Source organism: Ahaetulla prasina, chromosome 5 (assembly GCF_028640845.1).
Source record: "Ahaetulla prasina isolate Xishuangbanna chromosome 5, ASM2864084v1, whole genome shotgun sequence".
Taxonomy (NCBI): Eukaryota; Metazoa; Chordata; class Lepidosauria; order Squamata; family Colubridae; genus Ahaetulla; species Ahaetulla prasina.
The window spans coordinates 96,142,589-96,165,230 of NC_080543.1; the positions used below are offsets into that span (position 1 = coordinate 96,142,589).

General features: G+C 36.8%; 1 protein-coding gene across 1 annotated transcript in view; it reads right to left on the bottom strand.

Annotated features, from left to right (window-relative positions):
- Positions 1-22,642, bottom strand: part of AFF3 (ALF transcription elongation factor 3) — a 284,542-nt gene that overhangs the window by 19,441 nt on the left and 242,459 nt on the right. Inside the window, exons 13-18 of the mRNA XM_058186246.1 lie at positions 17,847-17,971; positions 13,431-13,629; positions 12,198-12,325; positions 9,597-9,660; positions 7,582-7,718; positions 2,169-2,240 (exon numbers count right to left, since the gene is read on the bottom strand). Coding sequence (XP_058042229.1) covers positions 2,169-2,240; positions 7,582-7,718; positions 9,597-9,660; positions 12,198-12,325; positions 13,431-13,629; positions 17,847-17,971 — 725 coding nt within the window. The remainder of the gene's footprint in view (positions 1-2,168; positions 2,241-7,581; positions 7,719-9,596; positions 9,661-12,197; positions 12,326-13,430; positions 13,630-17,846; positions 17,972-22,642) is intronic.

Below are 22,642 nucleotides of genomic sequence, written 5' to 3' on the forward strand. Positions count from 1 at the left end.
CATGACCACGGAGACATCTTCGGACAGCACTGGCTCTTCGGCTTTGAAATGGAGATGAGCACCGCCCCCTAGAGTCGGGAATGACTAGCACGTATGTGCGAGGGGAATCTTTACCTTTACCTTTATTGTTTTTCTAAACAACTCAAGTGAGGAACACACACAATACTCATTCCTTCTCCTATTTCCCCCATAACAATAACCCTGTGAGGTGAGTTGGGCTAAGAGAAAGTGACTGGCCCAAAATCATCCAGCCAACTTTCATGCCTCACAGCTTCCTGACTTCTAGCCTGGTGTCTTAACCATTAGACCAAACTGGCTCTCATTCTTATTCTTCTTGTAGGGCCCAGCTGCATTCTTTCTATCCCTAGGATCTTTGTTCTATTGATTCCATTTTTCCCCTCTCCTGAAGTCTTATGGCTTGTTTCTTCTTTGAGATACAGGCTGTCCCTGACATACAACAGTTCATTTACAGACCATTCAAAATTACAAAAGCACTGAAAAAAATGACTTACGACTGTTTTCACACTTACAACCATTACAGCACCCCCATGGTCACCTAATCAAAATTTAGATGCTCGGTAACTGACTCCTATTTATGATAGTTGCCTGTCTCAGGGTCATGGGATCACCTTTTGCAACCTACTGACAGGCAAAATCAATGGGGAAGCTAGATTCACTTAGCAACCATGTCACTAACTTAACAACTGCAATGATTCACTTAACAATTGAGGCAAGAAAAGTCATAAAATGGGGAAAAACTCACTTAACAAGTGTTTTGCTTAGTAACAGAAATTTTGGGCTCAGTTGTGGTTATAAATTGAGAACTAACTGTAGAATAGAATAGAATAGAATAGAATAGAATAGAATAGAATAGAATAGAATAGAATAGAATTTATTGGCCAAGTATTTTGGTGCATATGCTCTCAGTGTATATAAAAGAAAAAAGAAAAAAAAACCTTCATCAAAGGTACAACATTTACAACACAAATGATGGTCATAGGTTGCAATTTGTGTTGACTTAACAACTGCAATGATTCACTTAACAATTGAGGCAAGAAAAGTCATAAAATGGGGCAAAACTCACTTAACAAGTGTTTTGCTTAGTAACAGCAATTTTGGGCTCAATTGTGGTTATAAATTGAGAACTAACTGTATTTAAAGGTGGTCTTTTTCTGTCGATCACTCTTGTCCACTGGCCTTACACTTTTGGGTTTTTTTTTTCCCCCTTATTGAAAGTTGTGTTCACTGTCAATACCTGATGCGGCACCTCCTTTTTTTGATTTGTATGTCACATTGTTCCCTTGTGAGACTTTCAGAATAGCTGCACACTGATAACTTAGAGGCAAAATCTATTAAGGACTCTAGAACTTCCCTGCTAGACTGGGAACTTCTGCTTGTTCTTCATGCTCACTGTCTCAATGTGCTTACTCCTGGGAATCTACTGACTTATAGTCCTCCTATCATCTCTGCTTAACTCAGTAGGAAGCGTGCCACTGAGAATCCACAATGGGCAATCAGCAGTTATTTAGAGATTTAATTAACACTGATTTTAAAAAAAATATATATGGGAAAATGGGTCTTGAATGACATTTTATTTACATTGCCCTTTAGAAACATGGGAGATATTGTAGCAAAGAAAAACAAAATATTTATTTATTGAAATTTAAGATTTCAAATGAGATAGGCAGGGATAAACTGAAAGAACCTTCTGTGCCAATAAAAGGGGCTATTGTAGCCTGTAATTTTTTTTTTAAAGGAAGACTACTGACTAGTTAAGGATGACAAACCAACTTTATTCCTATTTATAAAAAGCAACCTCAATTTTGCACTGAGACAAAACTTCTATATTAGACATGGAATTGTCTATAAAAACACTCAGCTAGTCTAAAACATAACAACCAATATATTAGTACCAGCCAGACGGAATCCTAAAAACCATAGGTGGCTTAAATATTCTATAAAAATGCTAGATGGATGTTAATATTAGAATTATCTCATTAAATAGCAATCTGTTTCTCGGGTAAGTGCAAAGGAGATGATTGTGATCTTATATAACAATACCAGACAAAAGGCAGTGAGAAATCTGGTATTACTTGCTTGATTATTATAACATTCTATTTTGAGGATAGAATAATTGAATTTTTTAAAATACATTTTAATTTACTCACCATAATGCTGTAAGTTGTTTTTCTTCTGATGTCATACTGGGACCTGAGTGGGCTTTTAGTCTCACAGCATATCTGCAAAAGATGAAGAACCAAGTCAGGAAAGCAAACAAACAGATAAAAAAATGAAAATGAAAATGTTTATAGCTCAGTGGGACTTAGGTTTACCTAAGGGTACGTAGAATTGCAACCTTTACTTGTCACAGCTAATCAATTTCATTATCATCTCCCTCCTTGTTCCTTTCACTGGGAACTCTTCAAAAATACCGCTGGGTCTGTCTGCCTGCCAGTTTTAACAAAGCATAGTAAACCCTCATGAAGCTTAGATGAATAACCCCTGGCACTGTTTATTCTTCTTTTCCTTGACTATGAAATTCTTAACTTCCTGGTTTTTTCCCATTAATGTCATCACATTTGATCATTTATTTCAGTTAGCTCTAATTCTCCAAGTGATTTATCTCTGATTAATTTATAATTACCATCATTTATAGTATTTTGCATGACACTTCACTAGATGTTCTTATTCTTTCACTCACTTCAAAGATTTTCAAAGCTCATATGAGGTTCAAGGCTCCCTTCCGTATTTAACCTTTTTTTAACCACAGTGTTCCATCTCATATGTATACCAGTGACTGTAGTTCAAATGTGAAATATTTTTCTGATGAAAATTTTTGTGGCTTCTTTTATATTTTTAAACACATAAACACAAATGGACACCACTTCTAAAGATCAATTTTTGCAGATTTTTGTTTTTGTTTTCATATTTGTTAGATTTTAATTGATTTCTATTTATTTATTTATTTAAACTATTTACATGGCCACAGGCCATCTTACAGCAGTGACTCAAGGTGGAGAAAAGCGCTTTAAAATTTAAAAAATAACAAAATTTATTAAACTAGTTCAAAACTATCAGCAGAATACAGACTTGAGGCCTAAAACCATTTCATCTTCACAAGCAGTAATTAAATAACAATCAAACCAACCTTAGGAGGGATCTAGTATAAGTTGGAAACCTCCACTCTTGAAATTGGATGCATTGTTCTTGGCACCTCTGATTTTTTCTTCTTCAATAATATGGTTGATTGTATGGTCAGCCAGATATTCAGGCAGGATTTGGCATTTCTGTCCACCTATTGAGTCCTTCCCAAGGACTGAAGATAGACAGCAGACATGGACCCTTGATGATAAAGGTATTGTCACAGGATGTAAGCTGTTCCGAGCAAATCTGCCTTTTGCAATTGACTGGTGGTGATTTTGTCAATGCCAAAGGTGTTGAAGAGGTTCTCCAATTGTTTGGGAATTGCACTCAAGGAACCTACAACTATTGGCACTACCTTTGTTTTCTTTTGCCATAATTGCTCTATGTCTATTTGCAGGTCCTTGTATTTTGTTATCTTCTCCAGTTCTTTTTCTTCTGTTCTGCTGTCTCCAGGTACTGCCATGTCCACTAGCCAGACTTTTTTGTCTTTCTTATTGACAAATGTTAAGTCTGGGATATTATGGGAAAGATGCCTGCTGTTGTGACCCAGGCCCCCGGACTCGGACTCCTGGAGGAGGATGATTCAGAGAATGAGAAGGAGGAGCTGGCAAGGCTTGCTTCCCCTGGGCCCTCTTCCTCCCTGGCACCGACCCAGGAGGAGGAGGAGGGGCTGGCAAGGCCTGATTCCCCTGGGCCTTCTTCTGATTTTGCAACGCCCCAAGACCAATCTTGGCTTGATGCGAGACTGTGAAGACATGACCAGCGTGCGCAGCAGAGGAAACAGTGGGGCAGGCCCAGGGAATGATGAGTCATGGAGCGACACCCACAGGGGATAAAAGCAGGAGGAGCTTCTTGGCTCTTTGTGTTGGATAAAGCGGCGAATTGTGCGGGAAATCTGTTTCATGGATGAAAGAATCTCTTTGTGAGTGACTTTTGCTTTATCTGTAATTTCCTAGTTACCTCGGTAACAGACCGTTTCAGAGATTTTGGCAGGCGCGTGGGGAGACATGGCCAGAACATTTCTGTGCCAAAAGGAATCCAGCCAAGTGTAAATAAACTATTGGCAGAAGGCCTTTGACTGACTTTTTCTTGGGGGGTTGGGAAACAGAACACCTGCCTGTTTAAATTCTAAAGTTCCAGAGCACTTTAGCTTCTTCACTTTTTATTGCTTTCTCTATTTTATGGTCCCACCAGTACTTGCTTGCAGGCAAATGGTATTTCTTGCAGATCTTACAACGCATCATTGTTACTACTTTGTCTTGCCATTGCTTGTAGTCAGTGTGTGTGACAGTGGTGGGTTGCTCCCGGTTTGCTCCGGTTCTGGAGAGCTGGTAGTAAAAACCTGCTGGTGTTCAAAGAACCGGTAGTAATGGCTGCCTGGCCATGCCCCCGAACCCATTCCTTGATCATCAGAGGTTTGTGTTTTTTTACTTTTAAAAGCATCTTTTCTTCAGCCAAAAAAAGGCTTTTAAAAGTAAAAAAAAACCCTCTGATGATTGCGTGGCTCAGCAGGGATCATCAGAACCCTTTAAAAGTTTTTTTTAAAATAAACTCTTCGGCCAAAGTGGTTGTTAAAACAAAAGGTTTTAAAAGGCTCCTCTGGGGATCCCAGCTGAGTTAAGAGGTTCTGGGCTGCTATTAGGCAACTTCAGCTGGGATTGTCAGAGGAGCCTTTTAAAATCTTTTTTTCCTCTAGCCCACCTAATCCCCACTCCCCATTTACCTCATTACTGGGCTCGCTTTCCTTCGGCTTCTGAAAGGGCATTAGCTAGCAACTGAATCTGCCTGCCTGCCTGCCTGCCTGCCTGCAATCCATCTCCTCAGTGCCTTTGCTGGCTGAGGAATTCTGGGAGTTGAAGTCCACAAACCTGAAAGTTATTAAGGTTGGAGACCCCTGATCTAAAAAATATAAATAAAATAAAATAATAAAATATTTGTGTAGCTTTCTAAGATTTGGTGTGTTTCTGTAGTCTTTCACTCTAACTACACAAACACACAGAATCTCACAAAGCTGTATGTGGCATTTTGTGTGTGTGTGTGAGAGTCAGTTGTGTTGTGTTGTGTGTGTGTAAAGTGTGAAAGTTGGTTTTTGAGCTTTTTGTGGCTGTATGAGGTTCCTGCTGTTGCAGGGGCCATTTTGGGTGAAGTGCAGCTGCTTTTACATTGTGTGTGAGTCTGTTGTGTTGTGCTGTGTTGTGTTGTGTGTCCCTTCACAAGAATTTGGAGGCAGCTCTTCTGAGGAAAAGAGGAGGTAGCGAAGCTCTGGCTGTCCCCCGGGAGAAATCGCCCTGTCTCTGCAGCATTGGTCATGTGACTGAGTGGGCGTGGCCAACTTGATGTCATTCACAGCAAGGTGCCGCCCCACCTTGCCCTGAGTGACTTCATGTTGGCCACGCTCACTCAGTCACATGACCACCAAGCCACACCCACCAAATAAGCCACGCCCACAGAAGTAGTAAAAAAAATTGGAACCCACCCCTGGTGTGCGATCTTCTTGCAGCAGCTAACTAGAGGGTCCACTGTTTCTTCAGATTCTTTGCATAGGCTTCTTTGCTATCTGTTGCTATCTTCTCAATTCTGGCTTTGTATGAATTTGTTCTTAAAGCTTGGTCTTGTACAGTCAGAATTAGCCCTTCTGTCTCTTTCTTCAACTTTTCTGCTCTCAGCCATTACCAGGTCTTGTTATCATCTGCTTTCACTGCTATTTTTTAATGCACTGGCCATGCAATGCTTTATCTTCCCATGCTGCTTTTCTGTTCTTCATTTGATCTTTATTGTAGGCCCGTGCTCTCCAGTATTCAGTAGACTTTCTGGTATACTAGCTTCACTGCATCTTTTTCATTATCCTTCAGATATACTTCCAATACCCTTTTTTCTTCTTCATCTGTCTGATATACTTATAATATTCAATAACCACCTATTTTATTTGGCAAGTAGACTCTGTCAACATCACTGCATGGATGAAGGGATGATACACTGTCTTTATTTTTCTGGTCTTCATATCTAGGGCCTTTAATTCTGTTTGAGTCCAGTCCACTATTCCAGCTGTGTATCTAATGACTGGAATTGCCCAGGTATTAATTACCTTGATAGTATTTCTTCCACTGAGCCTGAACTTTAAGATCTTTTTCACTTACTTGATGTATTCATTTTTATTCTTTTTCTTGACGTCAGTGTGGCTGATGTCATCTTGAAGGATGCCCAGTGTAGTGGTTGTAGTGATTGTCTTCATCCAGACTCTCGATGTTATTTACATAGGGCACCTTGATTCCTTCAGTTTCCATTACTACTACTACTACTACTATTACTACTACTAGTATATTTTATTTATTAAACATGAAACTCAGTCAAGTGAACATTTAAAAATGTATCACAAATATTATTGACTGGCACTGATGGTTGATATGGTTTGCTGCCAGCATCCTAGGTATCAACCAAGTACCTTCTTAAGATGTACGATGTTCTGAGTAGCGCAGTTTTTTGCAGTTTCACTGGTGTTATTGCAGGAAGCTGCAATTTCTTGAAGTTTTTTATAAAATTCTTGGACATGGTACCAAGTGCCCCAATGACAATGGGTATCGCTATTACATGTTTCATCCATAATAGCGTAGTTTCAATGGCTAGGTTGTGATATTTCATGACTTTTTCCAGTTCTTTTTCTTCGACTCTGGCGTCTCCTGGTACAGCGATATCAATAAATTGTACGCTTCGGTTTTCAACAACTGTGATATTCGGCGTGTTGTGTTCCAAATGACGATCTGTCTATATTTGAAAGTCCCACAAGATCTTCACTACTCATTTTTGACAACTTTTTCCACTTTATGTTCCCATAACTTTTTGCATACAAGTAAGTTGTATTTTTTACATAATGACCAGTGGATTAATTTAGCAACTCAGTCATTCACATATTAAATCTGAAACTATTTCAACTGTGTCATTGCAAAGTCGGCAGTTTGGATTGTCAGTGGATTTTTGTATCTCTGCTTTCATAGCATTAATTAGTAGTGCTTGTTCTTGAGCAGTAAGTATTAAATCTTTGTACAGTAATAAACAGGTAAGTTACAAGGTTTCTCATTTATTTGCAATGAAGGCCAATTTCCTCATCACATCTCAGAAAAATTGTTAAGAAGAAATAGAGGAAATCTCTAATTGGTTGTATTTTGGGGGATAAATGAATTCACCATGAAATTTGTACAAATAGCAGGATGCTGCAGATGAGTGGAAAGGTGATCTGGTTGCCAAATGCCTAAAATACAACTGTGGGATGGGTGTGTGTGTGTGCAGCCATTTAAACTTCAAAAATGGGTTTTAAGTAGCTTTTGGGTGTCTGTCATAACTTTGGATGGTTGTTAAGAAACTGGTTGTAAGTAGAGGACTACCTGTATACTGCATAAGCACAAGTGCCAGTCAGTTGTTGGAGTATTGTCAGAGACGCACCTGATAAGCTCCACAGTTTCTGCATACATTGTGTATGGGGACTTTGATTCCAGGGGTCCTTGTTCCATGGCATTTCCACACTCAATAAATGATAATGCAGCTTCAGCATAATTCAGTGCCTTGCCAAATTTTTCCACCTTCAAGACAAAACCAGCAGGAAAAGCATGACAAAATAATGTATTTGTATCTATTCTAGAGTAGTAATGAGTTCTTACTACCATAATGTCTTCTATACAAGAGGGAGAATATTTATATTAGCAAATAAAGGATGTTTGGTTTAGTTTGGATTATTTTTAGATTTATATAAGATTTTCACCTTCAAGGTACTTGCTAAATCAGACAGCATCTACTTAATCTAATTTGATTTGAAGCAAGAAACCACTATTTCAGTTTCAGAACAGGTTAATATTTTATGCTAACCTTCAATTATAATTTAAGATTCTGGATCTGTAGTAGGTAAATTTCTCAGCAGAGAAGATAGGAATATCTGGTGAATGACGAGTTTTGTAACATATCAAGATCCAGAAGGTGGCAGCCCCTAACTAACTTTGGTGGCTAAGCAGTCAGCTGTGATAAGTACTTGGCTGTGAGACCATTTGCAAATTCCAGAGCTCTTGGATAGGCTGGGATGTCAAATGCCCTGGATGAAAGCATTAGTTCTGTAATGCTGCCAAGAAAACTGCATGGATGTTTGCAGGAGATGTGCTCCATTTGAGGGCATCTTTATCTTTAGCTCAGTAAGGCACATCATGAAAAAAGGAAAACAAATTCAGGCCTTAATATGCTGAAATATGAAGCCTACACCAGTGCAGCCAAGCTGTTCTGTAGTATTTACAAATGAAAACAGGGACATATACCTGTAGATAGGACTGGTCACAAGAAATAAATGCAAAGAGAAACAGGACTATAAAAATATGACCTTGCATTATATATGGTTTGGGCACAAAGTTCAGAGTAAATCTTTGAAGCCTAAACACCTCTAATTTAATCAGTAATCATTTTATTCTTTGTGTGTGAGAGAGAAAGAGAAAGAGAAAGAGAGTCAGTGTTTTGACTCCTAGTAACTGTGTGGACAAATTCCTGCAGTTTTCTTGGCATGGTATTTTTCAAAAGTGATTTGCCATTGTCTCCTTCCTAGAGCTGGAAGAAATTCTCTCACGTACATTATATAGAAGACATACTGTATATAGCATTATTAAATCAAGCCCCACTGTTATCAGGAGAAGCTTGCAGATATATCCAATGGTGATATCTAACGCTGTGGTTGCATTCACAAATGGCTAGGGAGTTTAGCACAGGTTTTTATGAATGAAGGATGATTATTGCAATTTCCCCTTCTTCTTGCAAGCTTTCCAAAAAGCAAAATATTTTTGCAACCTTTCAAGGGGAGGACAAGTAATACACAATTGCTTATGGCAAGATTCCCAACCCCCAGACCATGGCCCACTACTGGGCCTTGAACCATTCGGAACTGGGCCACAGAAGTGGCATGAGCAGCGGGTAAGTGCATGCCTGCATACCCAATTTGCGTGAGCAGTGGGCACGTGTCCTCCCTCTCCTGCCGGGATGTGAAGTTGGAAAGGTTGGGGAACTCTGGTTTATAGAACAAATTGAGAGTTTGCAAACAGTGTTCTATCTTCCTTTGTTCCAAGAAATCAGTGTTGGATCAAACTGTTTTCTGAAAATCTTAGCCCAGGCCTGGCCTGTAGCATTTTAATTTACAAATGACTCTTTATATATTTGATAACGGGGTCTGCTAAACCAATGCAGTGTTGTACCATACAATACTTTTTTAAAAAAAGAATTGACCTATCTCAGATTTTAATTTACCCCAAATGTATCTGATAATTGATCTTGGATAATTGTTTACATATCTGACTATATTTAAATCTGTGCTAATAAGAGAAATGTTCAAGTTAGAAGGATTTAAAAATGAGTATTAATGAAGTTTTTCTAAGAAAGTTTTATTGTACAGATAAATTGGAATAATGTATCAGAAATTCAAACATTCTTACCATTGCATCTGCTTTATGCTTTTTTCTCTTAGCTTCCTGCATAAAAAAATCTAAACTATGTAGTCTAGAATGAAAGGAAATATAAGAAAAAGTTGAGTTTGATATATATTCCTTGTATGGTATATCAAAACATTTTACTTATTGGTATCTCCAAAACAAATACGTGTCAAAATTTCATGATTCCAAATAACATGAGAAAAATTATGCAAAAATAAGGTATCAAATTATGCAGAAACATCATAGACAACGTATAATTAATATGCACAATATCATCTCTTTTTCATAAAAGTTTTTTTAGAATTTAAATGAGAAATGTATTCTAAAGTTTCTAAAAATGAAGAACCTAATTGATAGCATTGCTACACTGAAATTTGAGAAGTTAAATATCTTAAAATGTTTGCCTGGATTATTACAACATACTCTACATAGGGCTATGCATACCAAGAAATGGAAGTGGTGCACAATGTAGCAGCACAGTAGTTATGGTTGCATCTTGGTATAGCTATTGTAACTTTAGTGGATGAATTGCACTGGGTTCCCAGCAAGCATTCTGCATTCAACATATTGATTGCCATTTACACAATACATGTCTTCATAGAATAGGGCTGGGTTATCTGAGGGCTCCCTTGTCTACAATTATGCCTCAAGTATCTTCATGTTATCTTATGGGAGCCAGAAAGCATGCTTCTTTGTCATTGCACCTGCCTTATGGAATAGTAAATCCACTGATGGACCCAGATTAGAGGTGGGTTTCAGCAGGTTCGGACCAGTTCTGGAGAACCGGTAGCGGAAATTTTGAGTAGTTCGAAGAACCAGGAAATATCACCTCTGACTGGCCCCGCCTCTATCTATTCTCTGCCTCCTGAGTCCCAGCTGATCGTGAGGAAATGGGGATTTTGCAGTAACCTTCCCCTGGAGTGGGGAGGGAATGGAGATTTTACATTATCCTTCCCCTGCCACTCTCACTAAGTCATGCCATGCCCACTAAACCACACCCACAGAACTGGTAGTAAAAATTTTTGAAACCCACCACTGACCCAGATGGACCCAATTCTGCTAGCTGCTCTGGAAACCTCTTTTTTTCTCTTGAGCACTGGGCCAGGATATTAGGTCAGTGAGCAAAGCAATTGCATTATGTTTTGATAAAGAATGTTGACAATCATTACAACCCACAGTTATTCAGAATAAAGGTAGTTAACAAATTTTATGAATGAAATATAACATAAACGATCAATAAGGCATAAATATAATCTACATATAATTCTGTTCCACTCCAGCCACTCTGCTACATGGAAAATTCTTATATTACTTACTAAAGCAGAGCAGTGATTATAATATCAACTTAAGTAAAAGGAGAAAGTAGACATCTTTAATAAGCTCCACATAACATCCTAAAGGATAAAAAAATAATTCAGTTGGATATAAGTTCTGCTGGTGTGTTAGAATACCAATCAACTAAATTTAAGGAAATAATCAAGTTTAACCAAAATATATATAAAAAATATTATCTGTACAATGCCATAGATTTTCGTGATGTCCAAGACAATCTCTGCTGAATCTAATGTATTTGTGTATCAAGGATCTGCTAATGATTTAGTATTTGATGCATGATGTGCTGTAATGAAACCAGCTTGAATGAACAAAGGTATCTAAATTTGTTGTCCTTAAGTGAAAGCAGTTTACAAAATCTTAGCATTCATATTTTAAAAAGATACTTTGTTCAAGATATTTACCAGGTTTTAAAATTATAGTTATAAAAAATTACTAAGGAAAGAGGCAAAAAAATTCTCTATAGACCATCTTTATAGACTTCCAACAATGTGGGAGCAAAAAAGAGAATAAAACAAAATATCCCTTAGGAAACTAAGAGGGCTAAGAGACTAATCGCAATAATTTAATTGTAGCAAAGATTTCTTATAGAGATAAAGATGTAGTTTGTAGTTTGACCTGATTAATCTTTGGAAGTTTTATCAGCAAAATCACTGATACCATAAAATATGACATTGCTTAATGATAGAAACCCTATTATAAAACTTTAAAACATCATGTCTATCACCTGAATTATAGGGATATCATTTCACTACTATTGTTTTAATCTGAAAAATCTAGTTTACCAGATTTCTTCTCTGACTCCCAATAGTCTTACTTAACATAATCTAAAAACTTTAGTATCATCTGCAAAAAATGTTTAAGTGCCATTTAAAAAAATTTCTCCAATACTGTTTTTATAATAATTTTTTGCAATGGTTGTAGTGATTCTAGAACTGATGCCATTAAAAACAATGTTAAATCTGTAAATAAATGTACACACACATACACATACACATACACACACAGAGATACAGACGCAGGCATGTAGGCACAGACACACAAAAAGCATTTCTGACAAGCATGGAAGAAAATTCTATAAGTACATTTGAAGTCCACATATATCCACTGTCTTGAGCATTTTATTTTAGGCTGAAAGCAGAGAAAGAAGAGGAGAGGAGAGGAGAGGAGAGGAGAGGAGAGGAGAGGAGAGGAGAGGAAAGGAAGGAAAGGAAGGAAGGAAGGAAGGAAGGAAGAAAATAAAAATTTCTACAGAAGAAACAATTGACTTACCCATCATTAACTATGAGTTTTGATTTCCTACAGGTTTTGGGCACAGTCAGTATAGATGACCATGGTTCTTTTTGGCACTGTGTCCTGTTGCAGAACAGAGTATTTTCTGAACTGATATACATGGCTTTCTGAGTAAATAGTAAAATTAACAATCAGCAACTAATCATGAATTCAGCCATTAACAATAATTGTAAACAAGTTTAGAAGTATTATTACATTTAGGGACTATTGCCCCATGCAGTATTTTTTATGGATGCAAACAATTACAGTTCAGAACAAAAACAACCACCATTTCAGTATGGATATTTTTTTTTATTTATAAACCTTCCAACTGTATGTTGAGAAAATAAATAACCAAATCTATTTGCAGATATCTCTCCTGTTTCTTGCTCAGAGAATTCTTTCAGTGGAATCCTATGCTACATACATCTATTATAAAAGGGTATCTGAATTCAGTAAAACTTTCTTCTAGATAATACATGCATAGGATGACAACATGAGCATAATCTTATGAATTTTAGGGTACAATTCTATGCAAAATTACTAAGAAGTTTAAGTTTTATTGAACTGAGAGAAGAATAAGATTAATCATAGTGAAATATGTACAGCTTTACAAAATGAGATTTCAATGTAAACATACCCGTTTGTATATTTTCCACATAGGTTGTGGAAAATAGGTTCCACATAGGTTCTTCTACTTTCTAAGTTTCACTGTAGATGAAGGGAGCTGAGTTCTAGCAGTTAGAGGGTACCAGTTTAGGAAGGGTTCATGGACATGCATCCATAAACAATCCTTGTAACCAAGTGACAAGGTCAGCCCTACCATTATTCAAAATAGGGCAGGTTCAATGTACTGTGTATTTTTCCATATTTAATCATATTTAATTATTTTCATATTTAATATTTAACATTGTCTCCAGCGAATTTTCACAAAATTAATTTTTAATGCACTCTTCTCCATTCCCCAAATAGCATACAATAATGCCAGCATACAAAGTTGGAATGTCAGTAGAATCAAAGGTTTTCTCACCCAATACTCAAATTCTAAGGGGGATGGGATCCTCAGAAAGACTTTTCCAAAGCATCTAAAACAGGGGTGAGGAATGACCTGTGGACCAACTCCCAGAATTCCTGAGCTAGCCATAGTTCTCCACCCCTGATCTAAATGGAAAGGGTTATAAACAAACAAAATGGATATTTAAGTACTTTAAATACATCGTGATCAGAACTTACACTGAAATCTCCAGGATGTAGACATGATCTTATCTCATTCTTGTGCTTTCTACTTGAGGATGTGGAAGACGAAGGGTCGCTACCATTTATTTTGCTAGAAGTTAAATCATCATTACAGAATTTATACTTTGATGCATCAGAGAAGGGAGAACTAGGTGACTGAAGCATTTTCTCATTTTTATTTATTGGTGTTGCCAAACTACAAATGGAAATTACAATAATGGACAGTCAAAACACTCAGAATGAGGAACATATTTTTATACTATGATCATTATCAGCTTTCCCATAACTTCATGATGAACTTGGTTAATTATTCTTCTTTTTTGGAAACAGGTTTTAACATGAGTACCAAGAGTTGTTGGACAAATTCGACCACATTTCTCCTCTTTCCTTTTAGGACAAGCCTCACATTTATGGTTAATGTATACTAAAAATACTTATATAGAAATGCTTTAAAGGTTGGTTGGAAAATAAGATATGGTTTTTAAAAATAAATGTAAGCTGTGGAGCACTGTTTTACAGTTATAAGTGACTTTTTATAAAATCACATGGACTAAACAGAACATGTGTTTATAGGGAGCTAGAATTTCTCTGCATTTGGTAAACTTAGCACTTAAATAACTTAACAACTTGAGGAGTGGGGGTGGCACAGTGGTTAGAATGCAGTCTTGCAGGCTAATTCCTCTGACTGTCAGCAGTTTGATTCTCACCAGCTCAAGGTTGACTTAGGGTTCTATCCTTCCGAGGTGGGTAAAATGAGAACCCAGATTGTTGGGGACAATATGCTGCCACTGTAAAGAGAGGGCTGAAATGCCCTATGAAGCAGTATATAAGTCTAAGTGCTATTGTTATTAATACAGAACCCAAGGAGACAGAAATGTATAATAATCTAGTTAACGAAGACAACAGAGAAAATAAACCAAGTCTTCTAATACATGTCCGAACTGCAAAAAACTGGATGCCCGTGACATAGAACCAAAGAGATCTTTATGTATCTCTTTGCTGAATGTGGACTTTTTTAGTCCAGATAGTCCTAGTTTTAAGTATTACAAGCATCTCGAGGCAATCCGCAGCCCCTGAGCCCACATAATCTTCTCAGTACACTCCTGTTACAAATTATCTGCTTCTATCTTTTTTCTCCCCCTTAGAGGGTCTATTTCTGCAGGCATCAAGCATTACAGACTCCTTTCATAGTCCACAGGAACTGATGCTGTGGCTCTTGCACAGATGGTATCTTAAAGACTATATTATTATTACGTTTAAAGAGCAAAATTCAATGTATAAAGCAGTATACGGATACAATGGAATGAACGGTGGGGCTTGCAAGGATACAAAACAGAGGTGGGTTTCAGCAGGTTCTGATTTTGAGTAGTTCAGAGAACCGTAGTAAAAATACTTGACTGGCCTGCCCCCATCTATTCTGTGCCTCCCAAGTCCCAGCTGATTGAGAGGAAATGAGGACCCAGATTGTTGGGGGCAATAAGTTGACTTTGTATATAATATACAAATAGGATGAAGACTATTGCTTGACATAGTGTGTAAGCCGCCCTGAGTCTTCGGAGAAGGGCGGGGTATAAATGTAAATTAAATAAATAAATAAATAAATAAAAAATAAGATTGGTGTAAACTAAATTTAGTTATATTGTCTTTTCTTTAATTTGTGTCATTTATTTCTTTGCTACTTCTTAAACTTATTTTCTGTGCTTTGCTTAATGTTGTTTAGACTGAAAGGGAATAGCAAGATTGGTATGTGTAAAGTAATGACAAATGCCTACCAAACATTATGATTTATGTAAAAAGCAAATGATAGTCCAAGATAGTGGCTAAATAGTTTGCTTTTATTTATTTTTAATGTCAGATGTGGCTTTTTAATGATTTTTTCACATTGTTTTTGTCAGAGAGCAAACTTCAAACTACATCACCTCCATCATCATAATATCCACTAAGCATACTTTATCTTTCCCAAGAAAATATTTCTGCCACTATTGAATTTTATTTCTAAGCACTCAAATTAGATTTTTTAACTGTGATCTCTTTCTAGTCTATCAACTGAGTTAGCTAGTGCAATTAGGACTGAGGCTAAGCAGAAACACAGCTGAGCTAGCTATTCCCTGATGGCTATGATTTCACATGTAATACTAAACACAATTACTTTTTCTCATGCCCATGTTATTTTGTGACCTCCCTTAATTTATACACACTGTTTAAGCTGTAATACACACAGAGGCTCCTAGATACGGTCATGTGGTGTCATTATCAATAGGAATGGGCCTTTGTTAGTCTCTGTTTTCGACTGTAGTCCATGGGGAAAAATACATAAGGAAAGAGAGTGAAATCAGACACTCTGCAATGGATTCTGGTAAACAAACACCATCATTAAAATCTTAGCCTAAATTAACAGTAAGATGCATTTAAATCAAATCAGTTCATCACTCCAATCTGGACACTCTGGCAGACACCAGCTTCTCTTACATATCATCTATTAATTAATAGTTTTAATTCATAAAGACAAGACATTCTTCATGCACTGAGTTTAGTTTATTCTGATTCTTCTAAGGTTTTAGAATGAATTGTTGCATAGAACTCCAATCTAACTAAAATTAGGAACTAACCTAATACTTAGTGAACTGAAAAAGTCCACTATTCTATCCAGTCAGATAAGGTGAGTCTACTTTAGGCCCTTCCCTTAAATGTTATCGTTTAATAGCACTCAGAAAGATTCTCTATAGCAGTTGCTCCCTCATGGAACGATGTTCTCCTTGTGACCTGGCAGGCCTCCTTGCTGCTAGGCTTTGAGAAGGTCTTAAAGGGCTGGATCAAGTATTGGAGTAGGGCAGGGGTGAAATCCAGCAGGTTCTGACCAATTCTGGAGAACCGGTAGCAGAAATTTTGAGCAGTTTGGAGAACCGGTAGTGGAAATTTTGAATAGTTTGGAGAACCGGCAAATACCACCTTTCGCTGGCCCCAGGAGTGGAGAGGGAATGGTGATTTTGCAATATCCTTCCCCCAGGAGTGGGGAGGGAATAGTGATTTTGCAATATCCTTCACCCAGGAGTGGGGAGGGAATGGAGATTTTGCAATATCCTTCCCCCAGGAGTGGGGAGGGAATGGGGATTTTGCAGCATCCTTCCCCTGCTACGCCCACAGAGCCGGTAGAAAAAAAAAATGGATTTCACCACTGGAGTAGGGTGAGGTTGGGGCACAGTGGAATCAAATGTGGATGTATGGCAGAGGGTTAGGGTTAGGGTTTTGAGTAGTTCGGAGAATTGTGGTGTATAAGATGGGTGGCCCATATAAGTCTTTTAAATAAACAAATAAACTGATATGATGGAATATTAGCAGGACCATAGCTACTGAGAAAATCAAAAGGAAGTTATCAACCTACTTCAGAAAATGTCATTTTGAAATATAGGAAGTCCTTAAAAATACTTCAAAAGGGTGGTTTCGTTTTGCCACCTTCATTGGTGAAAATGTACTTTATTAAGAGCAAAAAGCCACTATTCTGGTTAAAAGATACCAGTACATTGGGAATGGGACAACTCACCACAGCCAACTCACTGCGGTCAACTCACCATGGCCAACTTGCCATGGGTCAACCCACTGCAGGACAATTTAAAAATAATATTTAATTATTTAAAATAAATAAAATATAGTTTTAATGTTTGCATTCACATTTCATCCTCCTTTTGCATTCTTTCTTTAATGATTTTATTCCACCATTTCTTTGATATTAGTGTAACTTTTGTCCTGCAACAAGTTGTCCTGCAGCAAGTTGGCCTTTGTGAGTTGGCCATAATGATTTGACTGTAGCGAGTTGGTCATGGCGAGTTAGTCATGACAAACTGTCATACATTATAATTTCATTTTAATGAATCAAAGATAATGAGAAATGAAATTATCTTGGAAATATAAGTCATTTCATAAATTTAGAACATTTTTAATATTTTTATTTGTTAAATTTATTTCCTCCTATCAAGTTCTGACTATATCCTGTTCCATCCTAAAATTCATGTCAAAGTGGCAATTTTAATTAACCAATTTAACACAATTATTACTCAATTACATCAATATCATTATGCATATTCTGGTTATTCACAGTTTGAAAATGTTGATCAGATTGTGCTTTTCTAGCACAATGGTTCCAGGCATGTTTTGGGGTATTTTATACATATACAAGCTGGCAGATGAGTGAATAGATAAAACACATTAAAATGTTTTCTTAGGCCTTGATACCCATTATCTCATTGTTGATACTGTTTAATTGGAACAAAACAAAAGTGATAAAAAAATAAATATAGTGAGTTGTTATAACTAGGTTAGCAGCAGTTGACCACAAAATTATTCTGACAGCTTTTTATTCTTTTGATATTAAATAACAATTTTACATCAAATATTAGATAGCCAGATAATACATACCTTTTTTTAATGATTTTGTAATGATTTGGTGAAGAAATAACTTGAGCTGAAGGAAGTAAATTGGAGGAACATTCTTGCTCAGTGTGAATCTTCTTAGTCTCTCTGTTTTCTTCCTCGTTTTCATACTAACAGAAAAAACACCTCATATGCATGGTATTTTGGTACAAAATTATAGAATCATTGTAGAACTTGTATTTTAGAAGTTTGGTAGTTAACATTGAAATTAACTATTATTTTATGTTAATGGTGTTACCTTATGTTAAGTTACTGCTAATTTTCTGATGTATACCAAGTCTTTTAGCTCAATAGTTGAAGCTAACAGGTAAATCTTTAGAGGATGATTAAAAAGAGTCAAGATGGCAGTCCTACCTCTTATTTACATGCATTGCACATAAAAAAGCAGTAGAATTTTAGTTGCATAGTTGTGACTGCTCTCTTGACTTTTTGATAACCCCTTTGCCCTAAAGGCAAACAGTACATGGTTATGGATCTTTCAAGATACAGGTTCCAATCCAGATAATGAAGAAAGCTACAAAGAAAAGGAGTTTGTAGGTTCCCTCTTGGTTTAACAAACAATTTGTGGTCTTTGCATCATGCCAAAAATTTATAGTACAATGTAATGCAAATGTAGCATGTATGGCAAGATCTATTCCAGAGAAGTGATGCCTTAGTGGAAGTGGATTCTGAAGGTTTTTTTTCACTCCATTAAGATTCTATATAAGGTCCATTCAAACTTTGTGATATTAGTGAACTATCATGTACACAAGCTTATAAACATATTATTGCAATTCTATCCCTGGCCCACACTTCCAGCAAGGAGAGACTTGCCTACATATCCCAGTGTATTGCCTCACTTTTTCCTCCTGGGAACAAAGAAATAGCTGGTGTCATTATTCATATTAATATGCCCTACCATTAGCTGCTGTTGTCTGCAGCTGGGTGCAGAAAGCACAGGAGCAACAGCTGCTATCAAATGACACAGCCAGACGGCCATGCACTGGTCCTTAAGCCAGCAAAAAAGGATGCCAACATAAAAACTGTTGCCAAGCCCTCTTCTGTTTTAGTATCAAGGCTGAGAAATGATGCTGTCCTTACAGTTTCAACACAGGACAAGTTAAGGATAGTGATGGATGGATTTCCTTGGCTTCATTTCTCCCGCTAGCAAGTGTCACCTGCTGGCAGGAAAAATTATCACCAATTGCTCTCCTGAACACGGGGAGCAGAAGGGGCTTGGAGAAGAAGTGACTTGTGACAGATGGCTAGATTTAGGGGCTTAGCCATCTGTCAAAACCTGCTACTGTGTTTGTCTGGCTATGCCTACAGTCATCAACATTTTTATTTTCAAGCTACTAATCATGCAGATGAAATTTTTATTTGCCTGAATGAAATTTAATCAGCAGAGCAAAACTGGGATCCCCACTTCACTAAGATGTTTTCTCTTAAAGTACTGGGTCAATTTCACAAACGTTAGATGAGTCACTGATTCTCACAAACCTTAACTCCTAGTATATCTTCTCATTTACAACTATGACTTTTATATTCTAGCAGTTCTCCTATGTTGGTGTTTTATAATGCTGTAGGCTCGACTTATGCCAATCTGAAATGTAACATTCATTTACTATCAGTATTTCTTGTTCACTAGAATCATAGTTACAATAAACACTTTCATTTTCAACAATCAATATCATGCTCCCCTTTCATGATGGCTACTGCTTGGTAAGAGTTTCTTTTTTCTCTTACGAACGATCTGCTGATTTCACTGTTAAAGCTAGGTATTTGGCAGTGCCACTTTCTGGTTTTGAATGGGATTACTTAAGAGTGACCCAAAACAACTTTTGGACTGATTGTGGACCCAGTGGGAAAGGGGGGGGGGTGTCTTCAAAATACTAATTCCCTATGGAAGCGATTGAAAAGTCATTGGGCGTATCCATTTTCCTGTCAAGCAATTTCATTTTCTAAGCATGCCAGAATTTTAACTTTCATTTTTTGACTTCATTGTTTTATTTTGCTTATTGTTTTAAAAGTTGATTAATGGCTGGGTGTTGATTTATTTCAACTTGTTGCTGGACTCTAATTGCTTTTTCTCTCTTTTTTCTTTTGTTAAATGTCATTCTGGATAACCTCTGTCTCTTCCTTATGGAAAGTATGTTTGGGGGATGGTGGTGAGGAGTTCTCAGACTCTCACCACTGGATTCTATATTTTTTGAATTTGTAAAACACTTGGAGTTTATTTCCATTGAACTTTTCTTATAATCTTGGGTTAAAATACAGATGCATACATACTTTTCTTGTTCTTTGTTCTCTGGCTAAATTTCACAGATTAAGATGGCTGAACAGTCTCTGAAACCTAAGTAAAGAGGGTGGGGAGATGTGCAGCTCCTAGCTGGATTCCTCTCTCAAAAGCTTGATCAATCGTTAATGATTCTTTAAAAAATGTTAAAATCTAAAGCTTTATCTTTGGATGTGGATGAAGACACACAAAAGGACTTGACTCTTTGACCCAGGATGATTTGTTTATAACTTTTGGGTTGATTTGGGATAGATAAGATCTGTGGTGAAATATAAAATTTGTTGCTACTGGTTCTGTGGGCGTGGCTTGGGGGGGTAATGTGACTGGGTGGGCGTGGCCACTTCTTTTTCTTTTAAAAGCATTTTTTCTACAACCTCTTTGGCCAAAGAGGTTGTAGAAAAAAAGATTTTAAAGGGTTCTGACAATCCCAGCTGAGTTGCCTGATTGTCAGAACCTTTTAAAAGCATTTTTTACAACCTCTTTGGCCAAAGAGGTTGTAGAAAAAATGCTTTTAAAAGGTTTTGATGATCCCAGCTGAGCTGTGCAATCATCAGAGGCTTTTTTTAAAACTTTTACTTTACTGAAGAAAAAATCCTTTTAAAAGTAAAAAAAAAAACTCAGCTGGGCATGGCGGGGGGGCAGGGGTTTTTGTTACTGGTTCTCTGAACCACCCGCCACCATCGCTACCGGATCGAGTGATCTGGTCCAAACCAGGAGCATTTCACCCCTGGATAAGATGCTGTGGTAAATTTTCTACTAGTGGATTACAATAATAGTCTGTTAACGGAGAGTTTTGAAACTTTAATTTTATTTTGTTTCATTAAATTTGTTCTTCGTGTTAACTACTTGGTCATCAATATAACATATAGAAAACAGGTCAACAAATTGCAAATAGATTTAGTAGTTTAAAATTTTTTGGAGGGCTTGTTTCGCAAGAGGTTGAAACTACGTTGTAATATATTAATCAGTATTCAACTAGAGGGGATAATATCTATATAATGACTTTTTGATGCACTTTTTAAATGCTTTGTCATGTGTTCTGTATTTTTTTTCTTTTTGAGTTTTGTATTTTTTATTTTAACTTTGGAATGAATAGAATAGAATAGAATAGAATAGAATAGAATAGAATAGAATAGAATAGAATAGAATAGAATAGAATAGATTTTTTTATTGGCCAAGTGTGATTGGACACACAAGGAATTTATCTTGGTGCATATGCTCTCAGATACTTCATCAAGGTACAACACTTACAACACTTAATGATACTCATAGGGTATAAATAAAAAAATCAATATCTTTGGATTCTTTCTTAAGGAAAGAGGCTATGGCCCAGTTTATTCATATATTAAGCAGATGAAGATGATCCAGGCTTTCCATATAACAGCAGTTGTTCTGCCCTATTGGTTTAATATCCACATATAAATACAAAGTTTTTTGTTTTGTTTTTTTGCATACACAACTGTATGAGTTAAGTAATTTAATTTCAAGTTGTGCGAGTCTGGGACTCAGAGGTGTTCATAGAATCCAATGATTTTCACAAATGAAGGTGAACATATGTGTCCCAAATTAATGTTGCAGGATCCAATCTGGTTTGGTTGCCGGGACCAGAGGTTTTATCTTCTGAACTTCCAGACTGATGCTGGAGCCCATCTTCAGGAACTTCTCTCTGGCCTCTTCTAGGGTAGAAAGAAGGTCCCTGAAGATGGCTCCAGCACAAATCTGAAAGTTCAGAAGACGAAATCTCTGGACAAGGTGACTGACCCAGATTGGATCCTCCAATTATTTTGTTTAACAATGGATGTTGTGACAGTGTGATGTAGAATTCTCCCTGTTTGTACATGCTTGTTTATATTGTGTAAATAAAAAAGGACACTGATTTTGACACTTTCCTTTCCTTTATGGCTTGCCAGGGCTCCATGTAAATAGAAAAGTTCTCCATGTGGAGAGAAGACGAGTGAAGCTGGAATAATTATACAACGATGGGCAACAATATGTAGAGAGAATTCAGAATTGTACCAAGTGAATTCCTATTACTGGTTTAAATCAGCCTGGATCAATGCAACAGTTGGAATTACCCTCTTCTACTTTTGATACATAAACACCATTATTCCCAAAACAATGAGAACATATGGTAAAGGAACAGTGGTAAAATAATGTTCTTTACTTGAAAAGATACTAGCATGTCTAAAAGCAGATGATGCAGAAAAATGCCCTGCCCTCCAAAATCCATGAAATGCTTATCATTTACAGCAAGTTCTTTCAGTTCATACAAAAATCTTTCTTTATTTAATCTCAAACATCTTTTGCATGTTATAGATGAATAATTTATTTCCTTTATTTTTCTCACTTTTAATAAATGTGTTTTTATCTTATTTTAATTTATTGGTATATCCTTGTTTAATATTTTTATGGTAAGCCATTCTGAAATCATAGAACAGAGTATAGAAATTTATTACATAAATAAAAATACATGTTCAAAAACCAGCAATGCTAAGGTAAATAAAAA